Below are 22,097 nucleotides of genomic sequence, written 5' to 3'. Positions count from 1 at the left end.
ACCGCAATCTTCAAGAAAATTTCAAAAAAAGAAAAAAAGCCATGTATACCTCTTCTTCCTGTCAGTGCTACCAGGCTTCCTAAAGGCTTTAGAACAAGCTACTTGGAATCTCAAAGCAACTTTTCCGCCAGCAATATTTAAAACACTGAAAGCATCAGAAGCAAATATGAAAGTAAAACATAGTCGTGATACACAATAAGAAGGTTGTTCCAGGTTCCTTAACACAAATATAATGCACATTATTTAAATGCATTCCTCTGGCTGCCATGCCATTTCATTGCCTGTATGAACTACTTCCAAATGTGCATGTGTGTCAGAAGTACAGGCTGAGAGCCCACAGTATCTCATTTTAGCATTTTGTTGTAATACAGCACAGACAACTCACTAGTCCATTCAGACCTAACTAACACTACGCTGATCATTACAGCGGTTAAACAACAGCATGTCCATCACAGCTGTGTTTGTGGTTCAACCACACCTGGTTCCAGTCAAGTTCCACCTTTTCTTGCGGTGGTCTCCTTACCCAACACACACACACCTGCTGTGCTTGGTCATTCACCAGCTTGCTGTACATCTGTGCACCCAGTTGCCAGTACAACCACCACTGGCTGCTCTGCTTATTTAACCATTAAACCATAACACAGCTGCTGTACAACGCGCAAGTGCTATCTGCTGATACCCACATGTATTCAGGAACAAACACAGTCCTCTGTTACAGCAGGCAAAACAGGACCAGGTCTAACATACACAGCCAGCTCACTGGTCATTCAGCAGTCCCACTGCTCCCTACCAAGACTCAGTGACAGGAATAAGTCTCAAGTTGGAGGGGGAGCTAACACCTAACCACCCTCAAAAATACAGAAAGATTGCACTTATTCTGTTCCAGAATTATTAAATTCCTTTGGTTGAAAATGCTTCTTGCAAACACAACACAAAACACAACAACACAAAAATTAATTTGTAAAGTGAGTGGGTTTTGGTTGATATTACTGGTGATGGAAAGCTGACTTCACACTCTTTCCTCCCACCATTTTAACTTAGACTATTATGTTTGTATTACAAGCATGGGAAGCTAGAAGCCTAAATGGATTCGCATCACTCTCCACATTGATTCAGTAATAATGAGAGATTAAGAGAATAAAGGTTCTGTTGATTTTGACATTTTCTACCAAATTCTACCAAATGTTTGTCAAAATGAAAATATCCACAAGAGCACACACCAGAACACTCCAATCCTCTTGCCCTGTTTTGTTACCTGTCACCAGCCCCATGCTAGTTTATATCAGTTACAAACTGAACTGCAGCACAGCATCCCATGATCTTCTGCGCAACTGACTCCTGCTGAAGCTAATTTGTGGTTTGCATCCATAAGGACTGTAAGACTTACTTTTAAGTTGACAAAGCCAATAAAAATAAAAGGCATGATTGATTAAAGAAATTCAAGTTCCTAAATTCAAGCTGTTATAATGGAAAAATACTACTTTCTTGACAAAGGCAAAGATGTATATATATGTAACAGTGAAAATTACTCTAGGCTTTCGTGTAACTCATTTTGTGATTTTTTTTTCTTTTTCTTTTTCATTTAAAATAATTAAAACATAAAACAAAAACAGCTTGCATTCAATATCAAACAAAGAGTAGCATTCAGTTGTGCATGTCCCCTTCCTTCAAGACTACAATGGGAAGAATGGGACAGAGACTGAAGGACAGAATATTTTCTGCTCTAAGAAGAGATCATTTGTTTACAAAACAACAACAGCATTTATGCTTACTACCAGTGGCAGAAAAAAAACCTTGCAAACTTTAAGAATAATTTTTTAAAAATAAGCACATTTTTCATGAGAACAAAAAGTAAACACCAGCTTTAATGAAAATCCAAAGCACATAGTTAAGTCAGATTTCCCTGTCTACAGATTACTGATCCAACACTGCACTTGCCAAGCATTTGCATTTCTATGATGTCCAAGCAGGACATAAGAATGGTGGGAAGACAAGTGACAAACAAACACCTAAGATGAGTTTGACAGACATTGCCAGTATGTTCCCAGAGAAAAACGTAGACAAAATTCTTTTGCACTGATGTCTCCAAAAACTTTATTGAACTTCAGTTGCAAAATTTGCTTACTTTCCCTGATTTCATTAACTGCAGACGGACTGTGTCACAATCATAGGAATGCCTGAATTCCCACAATAACATAACCCAGCTTTGGCCTGTTAGAGCTACATCAGCCAAAACCCACCAGCTGTTATTTATGTAGATTTACACTTTCATTCTGACCAAGTAATTCTAGTATTTCATGTATGAAGTGATTTTTTTACTATTACTAATTTCTAAAATATTAGTGTTTCATTAGCATGCATTTACAAAGAACTTCCTTTCATTTCACTTCCTGAAACTTTAAGTAACGGAAAAAAAAGTAGCACTTTTAAATGTAGCAGAAGTGTAAAATGGATACTGATCACAATCAAGAACAATGAATTCACTATATCTTTACATTTTATCTTACATTCATTTATGAATCTCATTGTATTTCTAAACATACAATACACAAAAAATCTTGACTGCATATTTGCCTAAGTAGGCTTTAAAAAAATAAAACCAAATCTCATTTAAAAAGAATATAGTCTAATATGCCACAATGTGCTATAATTGAGTTTGGTTTTAAACCAAAGGGTGTTTCAGACTTGCACATATAAGCTACCAGCTTCTACTGATGACACCGGAAGGTCACACTAGACGTATCTGATGAAAATCATACTGTAGTATTTCATGGTAATACCAAACATCACAGTTGCTTCAGGTAACTAACAGCATGGGTCTTGGTTTCTTTGATGATGAAAGCAAGCCTTCGTCAGGATTTCTGGCAGCAGCATTACACTTCAAATGTAAGTCTGAAAAAATCAACTTCATCGCATCTTGACAACCTAGATGTTATATAGTAATTTGCAAAAATAAGAGCCTACTGCTCAGCTGGAACCATACATAATTAAACAGACCTGCTGGTACGCTTTGTGACCAATTTTATATTACCCTTTAAATGCATTTAAAAAATAATCCATTAAAGATATAAGACAATTAGAGAAGCTCAAAGATCAAATCACTTCCAGCTGACTATTTTGGCTACAAATCTGAATGTCGCTATCACTTCATCTCTCACTGACGATATCATCTGTTAAACCAAGACTCTAAGACAACACTGTGTTTAAACAATTTTAAGTTCAAACTTAAGTTGACCTGTATTCAGCTATTAAAGCATAACTTAATTATGAAGTATTATTCACCACTGAGACCAAAAAGAAATTATAGGCACAGTAGTATAGTAACCCAAACTCAATTTATCTGTATTACAAGACTCTGAAATAAAGTCTCAGATTGTTTACCAGACACTTAGTGATAACTCAAAAAAAAAAAAAAGCCAGGTATCTCACCTGGTACATATAAGAAACAAGAAAGCTTGAGTTATATACATGGGGACAGAAGTAACTAGAACAATGACTATATGTACTGTGAAAAAAATTGACATATATAGTAAACTAAGCAAGAGATGCTGCAAACCTCCTACAACAAAATAGGTGGCTTAATTTTGACAGTTACTTCGAAGGCAAGAACAATTATCAGCTACATGACAGATGAGTCTGAATTTCACAACATTGTGAAATATCTGATTTTGGAACTCAAAAAACCCTTTGCATACTTTGCTATTGAAGTCAATCCGACAGAAAAAGGGTGCAAGTGCATTGTGCCTGTTCTTTCAAAGTGGTTATTCAATGAAATTTTATATCAAAGTACATGATGGACATGTACTTGGAGGAAAAGGTTGGGGAGAGCAAGAACAGGAAACATAACATAACCACTGAGCTTTAAATTTAAAGTCATTGCTCCTCCTAGGTATATGTGCATGTGAGAACACGATGACTCCTATGAAAGTCCTAGAGAATCCTGCTTTTGGCCAGCATCACTTAAAGAAATATATCCTTATAGGTCTGAGACTTTAGGAAAACCTAGCCTGAAATTAGTTCCTCAGTCACACTGGTATTAAGCAAGGTGAAATGAATGTTCTTACTTAGTAATCTGAAAATAAAAAATAATTGCCTTAAGAGATATGCAGAAAGTTTCCAGTAAAGTAACTGTCTAGCTCTAGTATTAAAAACAAGCAAACAAACTACATACCAAAAAATTTAAAAAGAAATCAACCAAACAAAAAAAAAAAACAATCAAGCAATAAAGTCAGGAGTTTAGTACCATAAGCTTATGTTAATTAATAACTGTTTCACATTTCTTGTCTTTTCTGATTAAGACAAAAATAAACAGAGCTCTAATTCACCTCTGGCATCAGCAAGCAGAGCTAGTTTTCTTACTTGAAATGATGTGAAAGCTGTACCTGTCCATCTCCAGCAGATTAATAGATTAACAATAATAATCACAAGACATAACAGTATAAAAAGCTGTTACAAAAAGCAGTTCTTTAGCTGCATTATTTTTGGCGTGGGTTTTTTGTTTGGTTTTTGCTTTACAAAGATTGTCTTAGGCAAACTGTATTACATTTTATATATAAAGGAAAGAACAGTACTGCTAGAGAAGCACAAATTAAGTAGTAAAGGAGTTCTTGCAGATTCATTTAAAGAAACTACAGCCAAACATAGCTGTAACACATGAGTTCTAAATTTCTTACCCGTCCTGCAATTCTGTTCCTGACAATCCTTAAGGAAACATCTTAACTCTGACATAATGTTATAAACTAAATTGCAATCAAAGTTGTTTGATTTACAGTTTGGTTTTTTTATATAAGAGAATTAAAAGTCAAGTAGCTCATCATTCTGCTCAGAAATCTGATTCCTAAACTCCTCCAAGCAAAATATTTAGTTTAGTAATCTGCATAAACCAAGAGATATCTTAACTGTAGGCACATGTGTCCATTATAAAACTGATCAAAAGGACAAATCAGACAAACAGTGCAACTTCTGATTGCTACTTAAGGTAGAAGTGGAAAGGTTAGCAGGAGTGTTGGTACTTACTGTGCCCGGCTCTCTGTCTGCTCCCGTAGTAACCAAGAAATGCACAGACATGCCCGTTCAGACACAGAGGCAAGAACAGAAATAAAAAAGGGGGGAAAAAAATTAGAACACAAGCCACAAACAGTTTTCAAATGGCTTTTATTTATATAAGTCATTGCACATTCCTAATACAGTGATTTCCTGAAAATTACAGTATTTTGTAAACATGATTTACAGTTTAACCATACACAAAGCCTAGTTTTATTTCATGACAGAATAAATTATTTTCTTTTCAAAAATTAGTCAAGTGCAATTTTGCCCAATATTTAATTGCGTACTAGAATTTAAGCCTATGAAACTAAAGTAACAGATGCAATTATCTAAATCCTTTGTTTGAACACATTCACTTCAAAATTTAACTTCTCATTCCCCCTACCTTCCCACCCACCTACCCATTTAACACCATTTCTTTCTTTGAAAAAAATTACCCATTTAAGCAGTTTAACAGTTTTCCACAATATGGTGCAGGCCACTGGTGTTGCACTAAACATTTACCAGGATGTCAAAATGCCCTGCAAACTATAGGGCATATGACACCTAGTGATCCCCATTTAAAATACTGAAGGTTTCCAAGCTGAATTTTGCTTCAGTGGTATATATGCAGACATTTTTTTAAGTTTGCCAACAGTTTATTGTCATTCTATGTAACTTGATTTCTTTAGAGATGCACATAACTTGCAGCAACGCGCAAATCTGACAGTGTCCTAATCAGGCCTGCCATGCCTCTCACCTCTGTGGTGTTCTGCATCGTGATGCTTCTTGTCATCTTTTATTGCCAAGTGAGACTGCCCACCCAAAGCACTAGAAAGGGCAAGGAGGCCAGCACTGCTTCCGAGTGGAGGGATTCCTGAAGGCTGAAGTCCTGATGGATGCGGTGTTAGAGGCACTGGAGGTCCATGGCCATGGGAGAGATGTTGAGCCTGCAACTGCTGCTGCTGTTCCCAGCGTTATCGTCATCCCCAGAAGAACAATGCATAGCACATGGTTTGGGAAGGAAAAGGGAGAAGAGGTTTGGTTAGTTATTGAAAACCAACAGTGGATATTTTGCTTTTTTTTTTTAAATCTAGGCTCTCCTTTTTGTTCCAGTACACTATAGATACTGCACTGTATCATGCTGTCTGTGGACAACTCTGATTATAACCTATAAAGCAAGAAGACTAACTGAATACTTGTTCTACAGCCTGAGAAAAACATTCAGTGATCGGAAGCTGTTTTGTTTTAGGCAGCCACTTTCTGTCATAACATTACGAGTGACAAACACACAGCAGTAGCAGAACTCCAGAGAAGGCCTCAAAATCTTCCCTTTCTATAGAAAGGAATGCCACTGCTCTGGGAAAAAAAAAATAACAATAATAATTCTCTGGCAAGACTGATTTAAACCCAACTCCATCACCCCTGCTACCCAAATCTAGAAAGAATAATTAGGTTTATATTTTGAATATTAATAAATAAATAAAAGACACCACACAATTTTATACTTAGTGTAGTTAAACCTGTTTTTTTTTTTTTCTACTGAAGCTTTTGAAAAAAACTGTTTACGAGCTAACATTGTGTTTAGGAAACAACTTGGAGCTTAAAATCCAGGTACTCCAGAGAGCATCAACAATATCACAGAACTCCCCAAAGGAAATACAGTAGTAATGAATTAAAGTATCTCTTTGTATTCCAAAATCAGCTGACAGGGTCTGTACCCTGATGAGTGAACATACACATCCCAGTGATCAAACTGACAGAATAACCTTCAAACAATTTTAGAAAAAGGTTCCTCATAACGGAAATTTTTTAATATTTACTCAATAGGGAAGTTATTTTCTAATTAAAGCTGTTATGGTTCTACTAACATTTTCAAAGTTCAGCTAACCACTTATTTTGACCAAAATGCTGAGCATAGATTTCTTGAGAAAATTAGGTTTCAAAACCATCTTTAGCTCAACCATAGCTCCTCTTTAGTTTGCTACAGCAAAACAGATGTTCTGCCTCTTTCCTGCTTTCTTGTGCCTGGGCACACAAACAGAAAACAACAAACTTCTCTCTCTTGGACACACTCCACCCGCCCACTGCTGAATGTAGACATCATCAAAAAAGCAAGAGAATATCACTGAACTTGTGCGATCAAACATATGTCGGACAAGCAAATGTCTGATCTACTCAATGACAGCCATCCTGTAAGAGTAGGCAAAGTTGTTACAGTACTACTGAGAGCTACTGGAAGCTCACCTAAGCAGAAGGTAGAATTAAGGTCACAGTATTTCACAAATTACTCCAAAATATGCAATCAAAAATATTCCAAAATATCTTCTTCCATATGTCCCAAGACTCTAAGACAAACAAACCAACAACAACACCCACATAATATCTACAGGCAGATGAATTACATTAATATTCAGGTAACTAGCATACCTCTGTAACTTTTATTTCTCAAATCTCCACCCAAGATGTTCCTTGAGCTGTTTAAAAATGCCTGCAGACATAAGTGACTGACATTGAAGAACTCTGGACTGGACCTGCTATGCTTACACTTTTCTGTTGTCCCCAGCTGCAAAGCATCCATCATTTACTTGTTTCTCATATACAGGACAAACCTCAAAAATCTACTAAAACCCCTTCAGGCAATTTTCCAAAGCCACAATTTTACCAAAGCTTTGGCTTCTTATACCAAATTTCACAAATTCCTTTTCATATGGTGTACAAAAAATTTATTCTTCACTGCAATACACGTATATTCTCATCTCTGTTCTTACCAACTCTTAAATACCTTTAAAAGGCAAGGTAAGAGAAAGGTAGCTCTTGTTCTTTTACTTTAATGTTCATAAGAACCTAGAAAGTAGCATTCTGAAGGAAGCATTAGGAGTTATTTTCATTTTACAAAGTTAAAGCAGCAGACCACCTTCTACAAAATCAAGTAGCTATTGCCAGTGAAATCTCATTTCACTACTCTGCTGCTTCTTCAGAAGCATCAGTAAAGAGCACTGCAATACTGTTTGTTTTTTTTTCCACTCAGACTCTGAAGAACATGAGGACATCACTCCCTCATAGACTTTATCAGTAGTTTCCACCATATTTCCTCAAATCAAGAGAAAACTTGGTGTTTTGGAAGGCTCTTTAAGAGAGATGGTATCTTAAGTCATTCTGTTCCTCTTTGATAAATGAGGTCAGTCATCTGCACTTCTAGCCATGCAACAATGGGCATCAGCAGCACTATAATGCATTCATAACCTTGGTCTTGTCCCCAGGTGCACTATCACACTGGATTACCTAGCTGTGGTATGAAATTGGCTAAGAACAGAAATTGATTTCTCCCCTCCAAATCAGTTTTGTGGAGAGAAACCTGCTCCTTTCTCCAACAGTGAGCTCAAATTAGCTTATTTTGCAGTGTGGGCACAGGAAGTCAAAACAGGGAAATGAAGTTAAATTGTTTCTATTCTTGTTCCTGTGGCTTCAGGAAGCCTATGAAGATTCTGCTTTCTCATGCCCAGTTCAATTAGCAGATAAATTAATCCACATGATTTCAGGAAGCAAAGCTTAATGTCTTTAGAAACCAACCTGCTAAGGACATGCTACCTGCAGTTACACTTGCTCTCCTTTGTAGCCTACACAAAGTGTATTTTGCAAGTCCCAGAAATTATGAACAGATTAATCTCTTCCAATAAAGTCCTTAACGCTGAAAGAATGTGACAAAGAAGGGCTACATCCTGTTTCTCTGACAGGACGGCATGTGAAAGGTGGGGAGCAATGCTCAGCTTAAGGTATAGAACAGAGTACGAGAGCTGTAAGTGGAAACTCATCGTGACACCCTGCAGCTTTGCAAAATGGTTACTGAGGGCAGCAGAGGAAGAGAGTTCACAAAGATGCTTATATATGCAACAATGTTAAACAGACATAAGACTGAAAAACATGGTCTTTAACGCCAAAGATGTTATTTCTGGTTTAATGTCTATTATCTGAAACTTGCTGCTATTTATGACTGACATATATTGATTTACTGTTTCTATACTATTTGTCTGTAATAAGTTCTTCCTAACACACCAATGAAGATAATCCTTTCCAAAAGTTCATACCCTGTTACCTTTTTATTTATACAACTTGAATTGCCAAAAGTATACTCCTTCTATGAAGAATGCAGAAGAAGGAATATGGTACTGCACACAAAGAGAAAAAGTAAAGACAGGGTAGATGCATAACAGCAGTGCTCACCAGATGTATTTAGTAACTAGACATTTGCCATTGTACATCCTAGAAACAATTGTTATGCATATAATCACTTTACTGTCACTTCAAAGACACTAATGCCTGCTCTGCCACCTTTTAAGAGCTTAGCAGCAGTGAGATATAAAACTGAAGAAGCTGGCAGCAGTATCATGGTCCACTAGGCATGTTCATTAGCACTTAATTAAAAACTAGACACCTGCCATAAGAAATGTGCTCAGAAAAGGATGAGTAACAGGTCTGTCTTACTACCAATTATTACCATTACTTGAAGAGCAAGGGCTGTGTCTGGTTTCAGAGAGATGTGGGAATGCAGAAAAGAGGGCAATGATGCATACATAAGTGACTGCACTGAGATAATTAACCATAGCACTGATTTTTAAAAGCATCAATAGTTCACCCACCATTTTGTTGCAAAAACAGAAGCTCTTCATATTTGCAAAGGGAGGAAAGAAATGGTGCATTCAGCTTACTGTCTACCATCAGATTTTATTGCCTATTTTTTTCCCAGTACCCCCATAACTAGTCTGCAAAGACCCCTGCAAAGACCCCAAAATCAACATGAAAAACACAGTGCTTCCTTCTCCAATCTAGTACCTCCTAGCCACCTTAAAGATGGTACAGTTCTTCACCTCCAACATCCTAGTTCCAGCTATACAGAGATCTTTAACCAGGACTCAAAATTCAGAACGAATTTTTGATCTCTGCCACAGGCTTCCAGAGGCAGAGTTGGTAAATTCTTGTTTATATACAGCAAATCCATGTCACAAACACATACCTCCTTTCGGTTCTTTATCTATTAATACTGACCATGAAGCGCTGAAGTTCCCATTTCTACCATAAAGCAGTTCTACTGATGTCACAAATACCTATGGCTTAGTCTAGTTTTGAATTCCTAGTTTTGAACAGTTGTGAGTATTCCTCTATTCTTAAACAGAAATGTCTTCTACTCTTAAACAGATATGTGATGTACTATTCAGTATCTATTCAATTGCACTGAATTCAGAATTCACAGGTAATTGGAAACCAACAGTGGAAAAAGGTTACATATCTGGTCCCAAACTACAATAGCTGACTTCTCCAGTGCTCTTCTGAACAAACATCTAGGAAGAGAAGAAGAATTCTAGAAAACCCGATCAGCACTAGCTCTTGTAACACTATTAACAGTGGCTACATAGATTCGTTCTGAAAAAAACGTATGGCAAGCACAAAAGTAACTTAGAGACCTAAAATGCAAAGGGCACTATTTCATGTCAACTGCTGTAGAACAGAAGAAACATGACTTTATTAAACTCAAGAAGGCAGAAAGATATGAAGAAGAAAAAAACACAAAACAAAAATAATAAAAAAACACCAGACAACCACTACCAAAACAACAAAAAGCATTACTGTTTACTTACATTGCCATATTCTCTCCCTTCCCAAACAAGTGCTTAAGTGGAAGGAGGTGAAAAGTAGTATCAAATCTTTACGGCCAAATGAACACGAGGGCCACTGTTTGAGCAGATACAGACAGCCAACCAAGAAATCTTTTCTCTCCCTGTTTAGAAAGATTCTTACAACCAACATTGCAACTGTGACCTTCCAAAAAAGGAAACAACCCAAGATAATGCTCCTGCCAGATCCAGCCTTCTACCTCACCTTGGAAAGACAAAAACCTGCACACACCACCCACAGTAGCAATAGCCAAACCTAGCAGTAACTCTCATTTGACAGCCTAATCCATAAACTTACACTTGCATTTAAATGTCTGTAATTACTTTCAAAAAACTACTTCACCTACAGGTAAGCACATTCTGAAGGATGCCAGACAACCCTCCCTTAAAAATATATCCACATTCTTCTTTACAAATGTGAATGGACTCGTATACAGATATATATTGGCAATACTTTCCAACATGGATTGCTTACTACTCAACTTTCTAACTTCAACAGCAGCAGCTGTGTTTCCTTTTCTCTGCCTTTGAATGCTTCTTTTTCTTCGATATCATGACTATTAGACTAATTGCAAAGTGTGTTAGAGGTCCCTGCAAGACATTTCCTTCTGACCTATTTGAATCCTATTCTTCAATACCATAGCAGTAACCTGCAAAATCAAGCTCTGAGTTTGTTTTCTTCTGCAGGTGACACAGAAACCAGGACAAGTGGCTGAAATGACTGAAGGCCATGCTGCCATCCAGAGGGAACTCAACAGGCTGGAGAAACAGCCTGTCAGGAACCTCAAGAAGGTCAACAAAGGGAATTGCAAAGTCCTGCACCTGGGGAGGAACATCCCTAAGAACCAGTACATGCTGGGTGCCATCCAACCGGAAAGCAGAGGCAGAGAAGGACCTGGGGGTCCTGGTGGACAGCAAGCTGGACATGAGCCAGCAATGTGCCCTTGACACAGAGAAGGTTAATAGTATCCTGGGCTACGTGAAGCAAAGTAATGCCAACAGGCCAAGAGAGGCGACACTTCTTCTCTATTCAGCAATGGTAAGGCTGTAGCTGGAATACTGTGTCCAATTCTGGGGTGCCCAGTACAAGAGAGACCTGGATATACTGGAGAGAATCCATTGAAGGGCCACAAAAACAAAGAATGGACTGAAGAATATCTCCCATGAGGAGAAGCTGAGAGAGACTGGACTGTTCAGCCTGGAAAAGAGAAGGCTCAGGGGTAGTATCAAGGTGTCCAAGTATCTGAAGAGAAGGTGCTAAGACAATGCCAGTGGTGCCCAGTGCCAGGACAAGAAGCAGTGAGCACAAACTGGAACACAGGAAACACTTTACTGTGCAAGTATCAGTGCTCTGTCACAGGATGCCCAGACAAGTTGTGAAGTCTCTCTTCCTTGGTCAAAAGCCACCTCTACATGGTCCTGGGCAACCTCTTCTAGGTGGCCCTACTTGAGCTGTGGGGATGGACCAGATGACCTCCAAAAGCCTCTTTCAGCCTCAACCATTCTGTGTTTCTTATAGTTTACTGTTTTCTGTGATAAGTGATTTTTAGAAAAATGAGAGTCAGCTACTGCTGTCATTGCTTCATTTTCTATCTTTCCCTTGAAACATCTGTGTTTATTTCGGTTCATTTGATTTCTTTACTTCCTCTTCTTTTAAAGGCATAGATTTAATTCTGACAGATAGGAAGCTATACTACATCACAGCAAACAAACTTGAAAGTGCCCACTACTGCATCTCTAGCTTGTGAGCTGAGAATGGAGTCTTTGTAGCTTTGTACAAGTTATTTGAAAACTACCCATTATGTGAACAAGCCGCAGTGACGCCGGTGAGGGAAGAGAATGTCCCCTCAGAACAAAGAAAGTGTCTTCAGCAAGCCTCTTCTATCTATATACCACATGAAATGTTATCTTGCTACAGAGATTTAAGTCCACAGACGGACAGATTGGCAAAAGCTATCCAAAACCATGTATTTCAGACACACATTTGTGTGAGACAATGACATGACTATTTAAAGACTCAGCTGTCTCATGGGAAAAAACCTTTTCTTTTTTCATGCTTTATTACAGAAAAGGCATAGATAATATCTTTGGGTCTTAACACATTTTCCACTCCCACAAAAATAATAAAAAAAACTTTTACTATGTACAGAATATCAGTAAGCAAATATCGAAGTCAGAAAGAAGATGAAAAACCAAAGTTTTTTTCTTTATTTTCTACTACAGGAATTTGCCTTAAACTAATTGTAGAATTCTGAACAGAAAACTTGTTGGAAAATATTTGCAGCTCTTGCTTCCACTTTTTCAAACAGCTCAAACCACACTAATAAATCTCAATTGCACATCTTACCAATTTTTCTGAAACAGAGGTTATACAAATTGCCTCACACAAACCAGAAAACACAATATACTGGCAAAAAAGACAGCTTCCCCAAACACACTCCCAAGCAGTCCTTTTCTCACAAAAGAACTTCATCTCTAAGATAACTAAAATAAGGCTGAAAAGTAGTACAAACTAGGGGATGGCAGGCTGGAGAACAGTCCTGCAGAAAGGGATCTGGGGTTCTGGTCAACAGCAAGTTGAACGTGATCCAGCAGCGTGCCCTGGCAGCCACAAGGGCCAGCCATGCCCTGGGGTGCACCAAGCACGGCACCACTAGCCAGTCAAGGGAAGGGATTGTCCCTCTCTTCTCTGAGCTGGTACAGCCTCTTCTTGAGCTCTGCAGTTTTGGGTGACACAATATAACAAAAAGATACAAGTATTAGACAATGTCCAAAGGAGGGCTGCAAAGATTGTGAAGGGACTAGAGGGGAAGACGTATGAGGAGCAGCTGAGGTCCCTTGGTTTGCTCAGCCCAGAGCAGAGCAGGCTGAGGGGAGGCCTCATGGCGGCCTGCAGCTCCCTCACGAGGGGAGCGGAGGGGCAGGCGCTGAGCTCTGCTCTCTGGGGACAGCGACAGGACCCGAGGGAACGGCATGGAGCTGGGACAGGGGAGGGTCAGGCTGGTGTTAGCAAAAGGTTCTGCACCCAGAGGGTGGTCGGGCAACTGGGACAGGCTTCCCAAGGCAGTGGTCACAGCACTGATGCTGCCGTAGTTCAAGAAGCCTTTGGACAACACTCTCAGACACATGGTCTGTTTTTTGGGTGGTCCTGGTGCAGAGCTAGCAGCTGGACTCTATGATCCTTGTGGGTACCTTCCAACCCTGGATATTTTAAGTTATGTTTTACTGCTTTCCTGATACAGTGACTCCAAGCACACTAATAAACTCAACCCTTCTGCCACCTTTACCTATATAAATAAAAAGAAAATTCAGATATGAAACACTCAGCATATTCTAAGTACCCAGTGAAAAGATTGCAAAGGAACACGAAGTATACGTTTGTGAGCTAACTTCTCTGTCTTCCTTTCTTAACTCCTTTTCTACTTGATCACTTGATTCTTTCTTTCCTGTGTTATTTCCCTCCTTTTCAGGATTCGTTTCCATCTGTTTGCTGTGAGATCCTCCTTAGGAAATGAAGTCTTGCCTCTTCTTTGTTCTTCAGAAAATTCAAAATAGGTAAAGCAAGGTTGACTTCAACTGGTTCACAAAGATTAAAAAAGAGCACTTCATGCATGGGTGCTCCCAACCACACCATTACAGTGTTGCATACCTGCTTCCCTGTAAAATGTGTTTCTTCTATGGATTTGTACAACATTGATTTACAATAAAATACCTAAAAATACCTAACCTGGCCAACTCTAGAGTCTGTTTCTTTTTCCCCTTCATCCTTTAATCTTGCAAAATTAAGAAAAGCTGTCGAACTCTTACAAGCACAGCTCCCCATACATTTGCTCTGTAGGGCTAAATGTTATTACTTATAAAAAGAAAAAATAAAAACTAGTTGCAGTCGTGATAAAAAAACTAGTGTGCAGTCAAGCTGCCACACAACTTCTCTGAAACAAAAAAACATGGTGTTGGCTAGCACTGCAGTTCAGGAGAAAAAAATATTCCACAGAAAATAAATACAACACAGAAGACACTTCCTAACCTGGGGCAAACAAACCACTGGTGCACACGGGTCATCTCCAAAGAACCTACAGCAGGGAACTGAGACAGCAATTCTCAGTAGGGGCCAAAGTAGCTATACTGAAGCCTGCACCTAGCTAGCAGAACTCTAAATTCATTTTTCTATTAAAATAACTGGAAGAGTTTTTGAGAGCTCTTTAAAATACTTACGTAACAGAGATACCAAGTATATCCTTTAGTATGTATTTTATAATATATTCAGTATTTCATGAGGAATTCAGATTATTTTTTTTAATATGGAAATTGACATATCTCATCACAAGGAAATCTTGGCTTGCTATCAAATCAAATTATGTAGTCAGTACCAGTCTACCTACAAGTATACACAGACTTCTGTGGAATCACAAGATCCCATTTTTAGTTTTAATACTGTCACTGGCTTCACACCTACAGAATGGAGAAAAACATTATATTGCTCCCCAATATAATGCAAACAGAAAATATGAAAGTAATTTCAAAGGGTAGCTTGTTAACCATTAATTAGTTCCCATATCACAATTGCAGATCACAGACACACAGATTGCAGTGGAGAAAGAAGTACTTTATCTTTTACTCAGCTCTATGTTGAGCAGCAACTCTAATCTTTGCTGTGCTTTTCTGTCTCACTTAACAGCTAGGCTTCTCTGCCCTTCCTTCTGGCATTCTGGAGGACAAGCCCGGGCACCAGAACTAGAAAGCTCAAGAGGTATTACACTTCAGGCTCTTCAAAAAGATCGTTCTTGTAAACAGCAATGACAGATGTGGGTGACCACACCCAAATGGATTTGTCACCGCACCCAGTGAATGAGCATGTCAGCTGTTTTTCTGCTAAAATGATCAGCAATTAACTATTTAATAAAAATTTAGTAATAATCGTTAAATGGCCTGATTTTTAATATCCCACTGACATAGAGGGAATAATTATACAGCCCTGCCAGCATGACTGGCACTTTCACAAGAGCAAACCTGCACTAGCAGCCTAGATATGCCATGGAGCCTCTGAGGCTTGTTCCACATCCGCAAAGTCCCACAGCGAGGACACAGGATCCTGCCAGCAGATGGGATTCTTCCAGTTCAGCAGCATCTTCTCCCTAAAGTGAACTAGCACTCCACTGGTGTAGCTGCATCCACACAAGGGCTTTTTGGCATCATTTTGGCACGTGTTGTAAACCAACCTAAAGCTTCATAGTTTGTACCAAGTGTAGACCATTAAAGCATGGTTAGTGCTTGTATCAGCAGCTATGCCAGCAACATAGCAAGAAGCCCACTAAACGAAGGAACTACTATAACCTTGTATGTATACACATACATACATTTTAAATATCATATTCATGTATGCAATTATGTATTAGACACATTTTTAAAGTAAGTTCTTTTCTGTGCACATATAAACAATATATAGCTTTTCCATTGATCTCTATGCTTCGAAAAAAATTTATCACAGGCCTGGCTTAACAACATCCTGTCAAACAGTTTATAACGGGGAAAAAAAAGTCACAGAAGAGCCAGTTCTGAAGATTCTTGTTTTAATAATGACTTTTTTCTCCTTAGGTTAAATTCTGAAGAATTAAGTGACAAACAGCAAAGCTGAAGTCAGCACTGGAAGAAAAAGACATGGGAACAATGGAGGAACCAGAGAAGCTTTTATAAAGGACAGATGCCACCGGGTAGAATGGGGAGGAGGGGTAGAGGCAGGGAAAAAAAAAAGATCCTTGTGCAGGAAAACGTCTTCAAAGAACATCTCAGACTCTAAAGGAAAGTAACAAATTGAAAACCACAATCTAAAAACCACAGAAGACAACCTTAAATTCTCCATTGCTTGATCCAGGAAAGACAAAGGCTGTTTTTCTGAAACCAAGTGTATTCTTCTCATCACTGTCAGCATAGGTTTCTTAAAGAAGTAAGTTTTTTTCTTCTCTCTTTTTGCCTTTTTTTTTTTTTTAAGCTTTAGACAGGTACGTATTGCTTGTTCTAAAGACTCGGAGGCAAGCCTTAAGTCTGTAGAATGAAGCTGCCAGCACACATTGCTTCTGGTTTGCAAAAACTGCCAACACATTTTTTTCTGTGGCAACTGTAAGTTCCCACTATTAATCACCTTCTAACCCCAATCTACATATTTGCTTTTTTTTTTTTTTGCTACTGTTAGCATGTCGCTACCATTTAAACACACTTCAAAAGCATGCTCCTGCTGCCACAGAAGCCAAACACAACCAGTTCAAGCTTGCACCAATCTGAAAGTGACTTAAGAAACATTACTCTTTCAATTTTTTTGTTTGTTTTTGTTTGTTTTTGTTTTTATTACTGATGTATGATTACCTTAAAAAGTATTTCTTTTCCTTCCTGGATCTTTTATTCTCCAGAAATTTAAATCTTGGTGAAAACAAAGATAGTAATGACAGAGTAGGAAAAAATCCTTTGGTAAATTAAAATCCAGACATTAAGTTCAATATATGACTTCAAATGATGCTTATCAACCTCTTTCCCCAAGTTGTTACTAACTACAAATACATTTCTGAGATAAAGAATGAAAAATTTGTCAGTCACAAGACAAGCACCAAATTCTTTTTTTTTTTTTTTTTAAACTTACTTTGCCAATCCATGGACCACCTTATTGGAAATTCCCTATATAACCTCCAATAACATCTCTTCACAATTATCAATCACTTCAGAACATGCATTTGAGCAATCCACTTTTGCTAATCCTTGCTTTTGCTGTTTTAATGTTACTGCTTGCAAGGACTGGATTTAAAGAGCTACAGTTAACTCGCACCTTTAAATACAGAAATGGACATACTCAAAATTAAGTATTATATAAGACAGCAGCCCTGACAGCTCAGTAATATTCTGAAAAATTAGTAATACACGGAATTACCAGATACCAGGGATCCTGCAGTAGTTGATACAAACTCTTCAGCATTGTGATGAGGTACCGTAAACTGCTGTACAAGCTGTGTCTTTGCCCTGTCTTTAGTATTTCCTAAAGTTATTCTAAACACCCACGCTAGTCTTTGTGCAAGAACAAAAGCAAGCTTCTCTGCCTTCTCCTCCAGTCCTCCCACACAGGTCCCTGCCTCTACTCTCTGTATCATTTTTCCAAGAAAAACATAGTGGGCTGCTGTTTTCTTGTACATTTCCATTGTTTAATACTCAGAGTATGTGTGTCTACCTGTGCCTTCCTCCAGACCCTCAGCACCTGCATCTTCCTGCCCATGCTGTCTCCATCTTTACCAGTCAGAGTTTCACTTTGCCTGTACAGTCCACACCAAGAGATCACCCTCCTTTCTCCCACCAGCATGGTGACATTTAATTCATCTCAGCGTATCAGCATTTGCTTCTCAAAACAAGACTTTTAGATCCCTTCAGATCTGTATGATTCACTCACTCTTTGCTTCTCCTACACTAAATTAGTCCATCTTACAGCCCTACATCATTCAACGTAGCTCCCCCACCCCAACACCCTTCCCTGTTCTACTTACATTGCATGGCCATGCTTTGCTTCTTCCTTACTCAATTTCTTTGTATTTGATTTCACTTCATGTGCAAACTCACCCAGCGGAGTTTCTCAATTGTTTGGGCCAACCGATTCCATTCATTCCATGCAACTCCTTCTTCCTCCAACACATCGGAATTCTTTCCAGAGAAGCACTGAAGGTCACATCACAGTTTTATCTCAGCCTGTTGGCTGTTCACCTACTCTTAACTCCCCTATCTTACTTCAAGTGGAAATTCAAAGACAGTAGAAGGTATGCTCATCTCTTCAGTTTGTCTCCTTTAGCTTTCTTATGAACTCATCGAAAAAAATAGCATCTGTGAATACTATCCATCTGTGAACATGAAAGCAATTCTGCCTACATATGTTTTAATTGAGAAATGTTTTTAATTACTGTCTAAAGGAAGCAATCCTTTCCTCTGGGATCAGGTAACTTACCCTTCTGTGCCAATGACTTTTATACATATTAACACTCCTCTGCTTCAACCAGCTTCAAAAGCACACTCATCCATAACCCCCATTTCATCTTTTTGGCAGCCCTTCCATATTCTCTTTATTAAAGCTCACTGAGCACATTTTCTGCATGTTTTCCTTGCTTTGAACTGTACTCCTCCAACATTTTGACCTGATTTTAGTCTTTCCATTCCACTAAAACTATTCTTTCCGAAACACTGTTTAACAGAATTGTTTGGATACCAATTCACAAAAAGAAACATGTTCTTCTCACATATCTATCTCCTCTGCTCCTATCTACCTGACTCCTCCTGCAACTTCATGCTCCATTAACTTTTCCGATCTTCTATTAATTATTCCCACCTACTAAAGTCCTTCTAAATCTTACCACTCCCTGCTGTACCTCTCTGCTGCTGCAAAGTAGGCCAACATACAACTCTACCTCAACACGTACAACCCACATCCCCAACATTTACTCACTATACAAGTAGTATCAACTCACCGTTGAATTTGTAACCATACACGTGGTCTCGTCTTTGACTGGAAGCTTAGACATTAGATCTAGATAAGACAGCCACCTAAACATCTTGCAGACTCTTTTGGGATTAAGATCTAAGGTGCTGCTTTTTCTACCCACCCACACAGGAAATTTTGCAAGATAACAGATATGACCTACAAATGTATTACACATAAGTAATACATGCAATTTTCCGCTCTTCGAATGACAAAGTATTTTCATCTTCAGAAAATTATTGTCTGGTTAAGATACCATCCTCCTCCATATTGAGGAATCAATGTTCGCCATTCCACCATCAGTTTGGGGGGGGAGTCTAGCATTAAATGTGTTTTTCACTGTGATATTAACTCACATTTCACAAACCTTCTCCCAGGTTTTCTGCTTCCAGCAGGACAAACCAACAGTACACATTAATTACACTTTCTTATTTTTCCTCAAAACTTAGTGATGCTTGAAAAAAATTCTGACTGTTGATTGAGGACTGGCATTTTCAGAATACCAGTTGTCATGCTGACAAACAACATCTCCACTTGCTACCTATTTTAAACTTATTTTACAAGTCTTAAGCTTTCATATTCTAACAGCACCTAAACATGACAAAATACCATGTAATTAAGGTTTCTATGTATCGTAAAGAAAGAAAAATACGAATAATAATCCAGGAAGTTTCCAGGCAATTGAACTACTACTGATGAGTTAAGTAATTCAGACTTGGGACTACCTGGTTTATGTTAAAAGTGAGAACACCATGTCTTGTGTTCACAAGATCTCATTTTATTTAATTTATAAGAACTAGGCAGTTTCCCCTCCCCTTGGCACATAATGCAGATCACGGCCAAGGAGGATCTGAAGTAATGCTACAGATGCTTAGCTCTTCCATTGCACTAAGTTCTGCATTCATTTCTGCTCTAGTCTGTATTTCTATTTTTTAATGAAACATACAGCCTGGTTATTTATAGGCTTTCTAAGGATTAACTACACACTCATAAGAATAAACCCTCAAGAGGTTAACCTCATCCTCTTAAGCTTCACACACTACAATCCCAGAGATAGTTGGCAACCACAGCCAGGAGAGAAAAAATAATCCCACATCTTGCTAATCCTTTAGCCAATCACCTCATGCAACAGTGGAGAGGCCTCATGGAGGCCTACAACTCAATCTGTCTCAGGAGTACTGTCAATCAAAAAGATATATGTTTTACAGAAGCATTATCAACCTTTCTGAAATGTCAAAATAACATGGTGGTACACTGAAACAATGCATCTAAAATTTAATGCTAAAAAATATTCCAGCTTTCTGCTTATAGTTCTTATTTCAGTTATTTGCATATTTTACTTTTAAATCTGCCTACTTTATTAATTCTAAAGTAAACAAACTAGTATTATCCATTGATTACATCTAAATAGATTGGTCAATTGTAACCCTGCCTTATCATTCTCAGCAGGAACTTCTCCAGGCTGATCATATCTGGAAAATAAAAATCCCTTCAAGCTAAACCATGATTATCTAATTAATTATTTCATACCATGATTTGGATTCTCCCTTAACCCCAAATGTGGACACTGCCTACAGCCACAACAGCGTGATGGAGTTAACGGGTACAGTTTTAATTCAAAGGTTTTTGCATGATTATTCAACTACCTAGTAAACCTTCTAGTTCTTCCAACTTTAATACAACAAATTATTAAATAATGCAATTTCAAGAAAAAAAAAGGAAGTCGTGCAGTTTGTTTAGCTACATTTCTACCCAATGGCTGGAAAGTAAAACCTTCAAGAACATGCAGGAAAAGTATATGGCCAGAGGTATGACCATTAAGAGCCTAATATCATCCACAGAAGTTTTAATCGGTGCAGAGGACTAGCACGCATAAGCTCACTGAGACCAACTATATTTCTTGCCTTTTCTTTAATGTGTCAATTAATTTTTGTTTGACTGGTTTGGGTTTTTTCCTCTGGACATGCTTAATATACACTAACTCCAAAATCTGTCTTGAGTTTCTAGGTAAATTCTCCAGAAAATATCTTGTAAGTTCCATGAGGATGTAAGTCCATACACTCAGTCTCTCCTCTAACAAACAGGTTTCTACTTTTTCAACAGGAAAAAGAAATATAAAATAATGATGGCTCAAAAAGAAAAAATAAAAACAAAGTAAAATTCAAAATAAAATATTCCCACTAATTAGAAGTTTTGTTTCCTTCAAGAATTTACATGTGGCCCAGCAGCAAAAAGAACTGTGCTTTGCTCTAACTCAGGAAGACAACTGGGAAACTTTTGAATCATCTAGTGCCAGGAAACAATGGCTTTTAAAGACAGAAAGGAAAGAGAGGAAAAAAAAAAGTCAAAGACCTACAAAAATGAAGATTTTATTTAGTCAGGAGAAACTATTTAAGTGGACATCAGCTAAGAAAGTTAAACATTCCTTCTACACTCAAAATTTACTGTACACAAACATCCTCAGTAGTATGATGCCAGCGAGTACTCGATCTTCTACTGTTACAGGCTGCTCCATTCTATTTGCATTCTGAAAGAAGTTTCATGATCTTTCATGCTCATAATAGATGTCTAAACCGTTAAATTACTATTTCTTTTCTTATCTTGAAAGACACTGCACTTAAACAGCATGGCCCTTCCATTGTTCTTTACACTAAGTCGAATCCCTGAACAATACTGACAGCTGCTATCAAACTGGGCCATGCTTACTTCCAGCGCAGCTGCCGCTCTTTGGAACAGACAGGCTTCTGATGTCTCCTCCCCTCTGGGGAGAGGGCTTGACACACTGCATGCTCAGTGAGGGGGAGCAAAGGTCCACTGAATTGTCAACCCAATTTTATGCTATTCAGATTTTCCAGGATGCGCACCATCCTTTTCAAACAAAATCAAGCATATGTCAAGAG

At 38.2% G+C, this 22,097-nt stretch overlaps 1 protein-coding gene across 9 annotated transcripts in view; it reads right to left on the bottom strand.

Annotated features, from left to right (window-relative positions):
* Positions 1 to 22,097, bottom strand: part of TLE1 (TLE family member 1, transcriptional corepressor) — a 76,278-nt gene that overhangs the window by 29,663 nt on the left and 24,518 nt on the right. For 4 of the 9 annotated variants that reach the window (XM_083816542.1, XM_083816544.1, XM_083816545.1 and 1 more), the window contains exons 7-8: positions 5,786 to 5,990; positions 5,017 to 5,033 (exon numbers count right to left, since the gene is read on the bottom strand). In XM_083816542.1, coding sequence (XP_083672668.1) covers positions 5,017 to 5,033; positions 5,786 to 5,990 — 222 coding nt within the window. Of the gene's footprint in view, positions 1 to 5,016; positions 5,034 to 5,785; positions 5,991 to 17,613; positions 18,207 to 22,097 lie in introns of those variants that run through there. The other 5 variants (XM_083816543.1, XM_083816546.1, XM_083816550.1 and 2 more) reach the window with 3 other exon arrangements.

Source organism: Anser anser (assembly GCF_964211835.1).
Source record: "Anser anser genome assembly, chromosome: Z".
Lineage (NCBI taxonomy): Eukaryota > Metazoa > Chordata > Aves > Anseriformes > Anatidae > Anser > Anser anser.
Note: the sequence above shows the minus strand (reverse complement) of the source record. Positions and strands in the feature narration are given on the sequence as shown.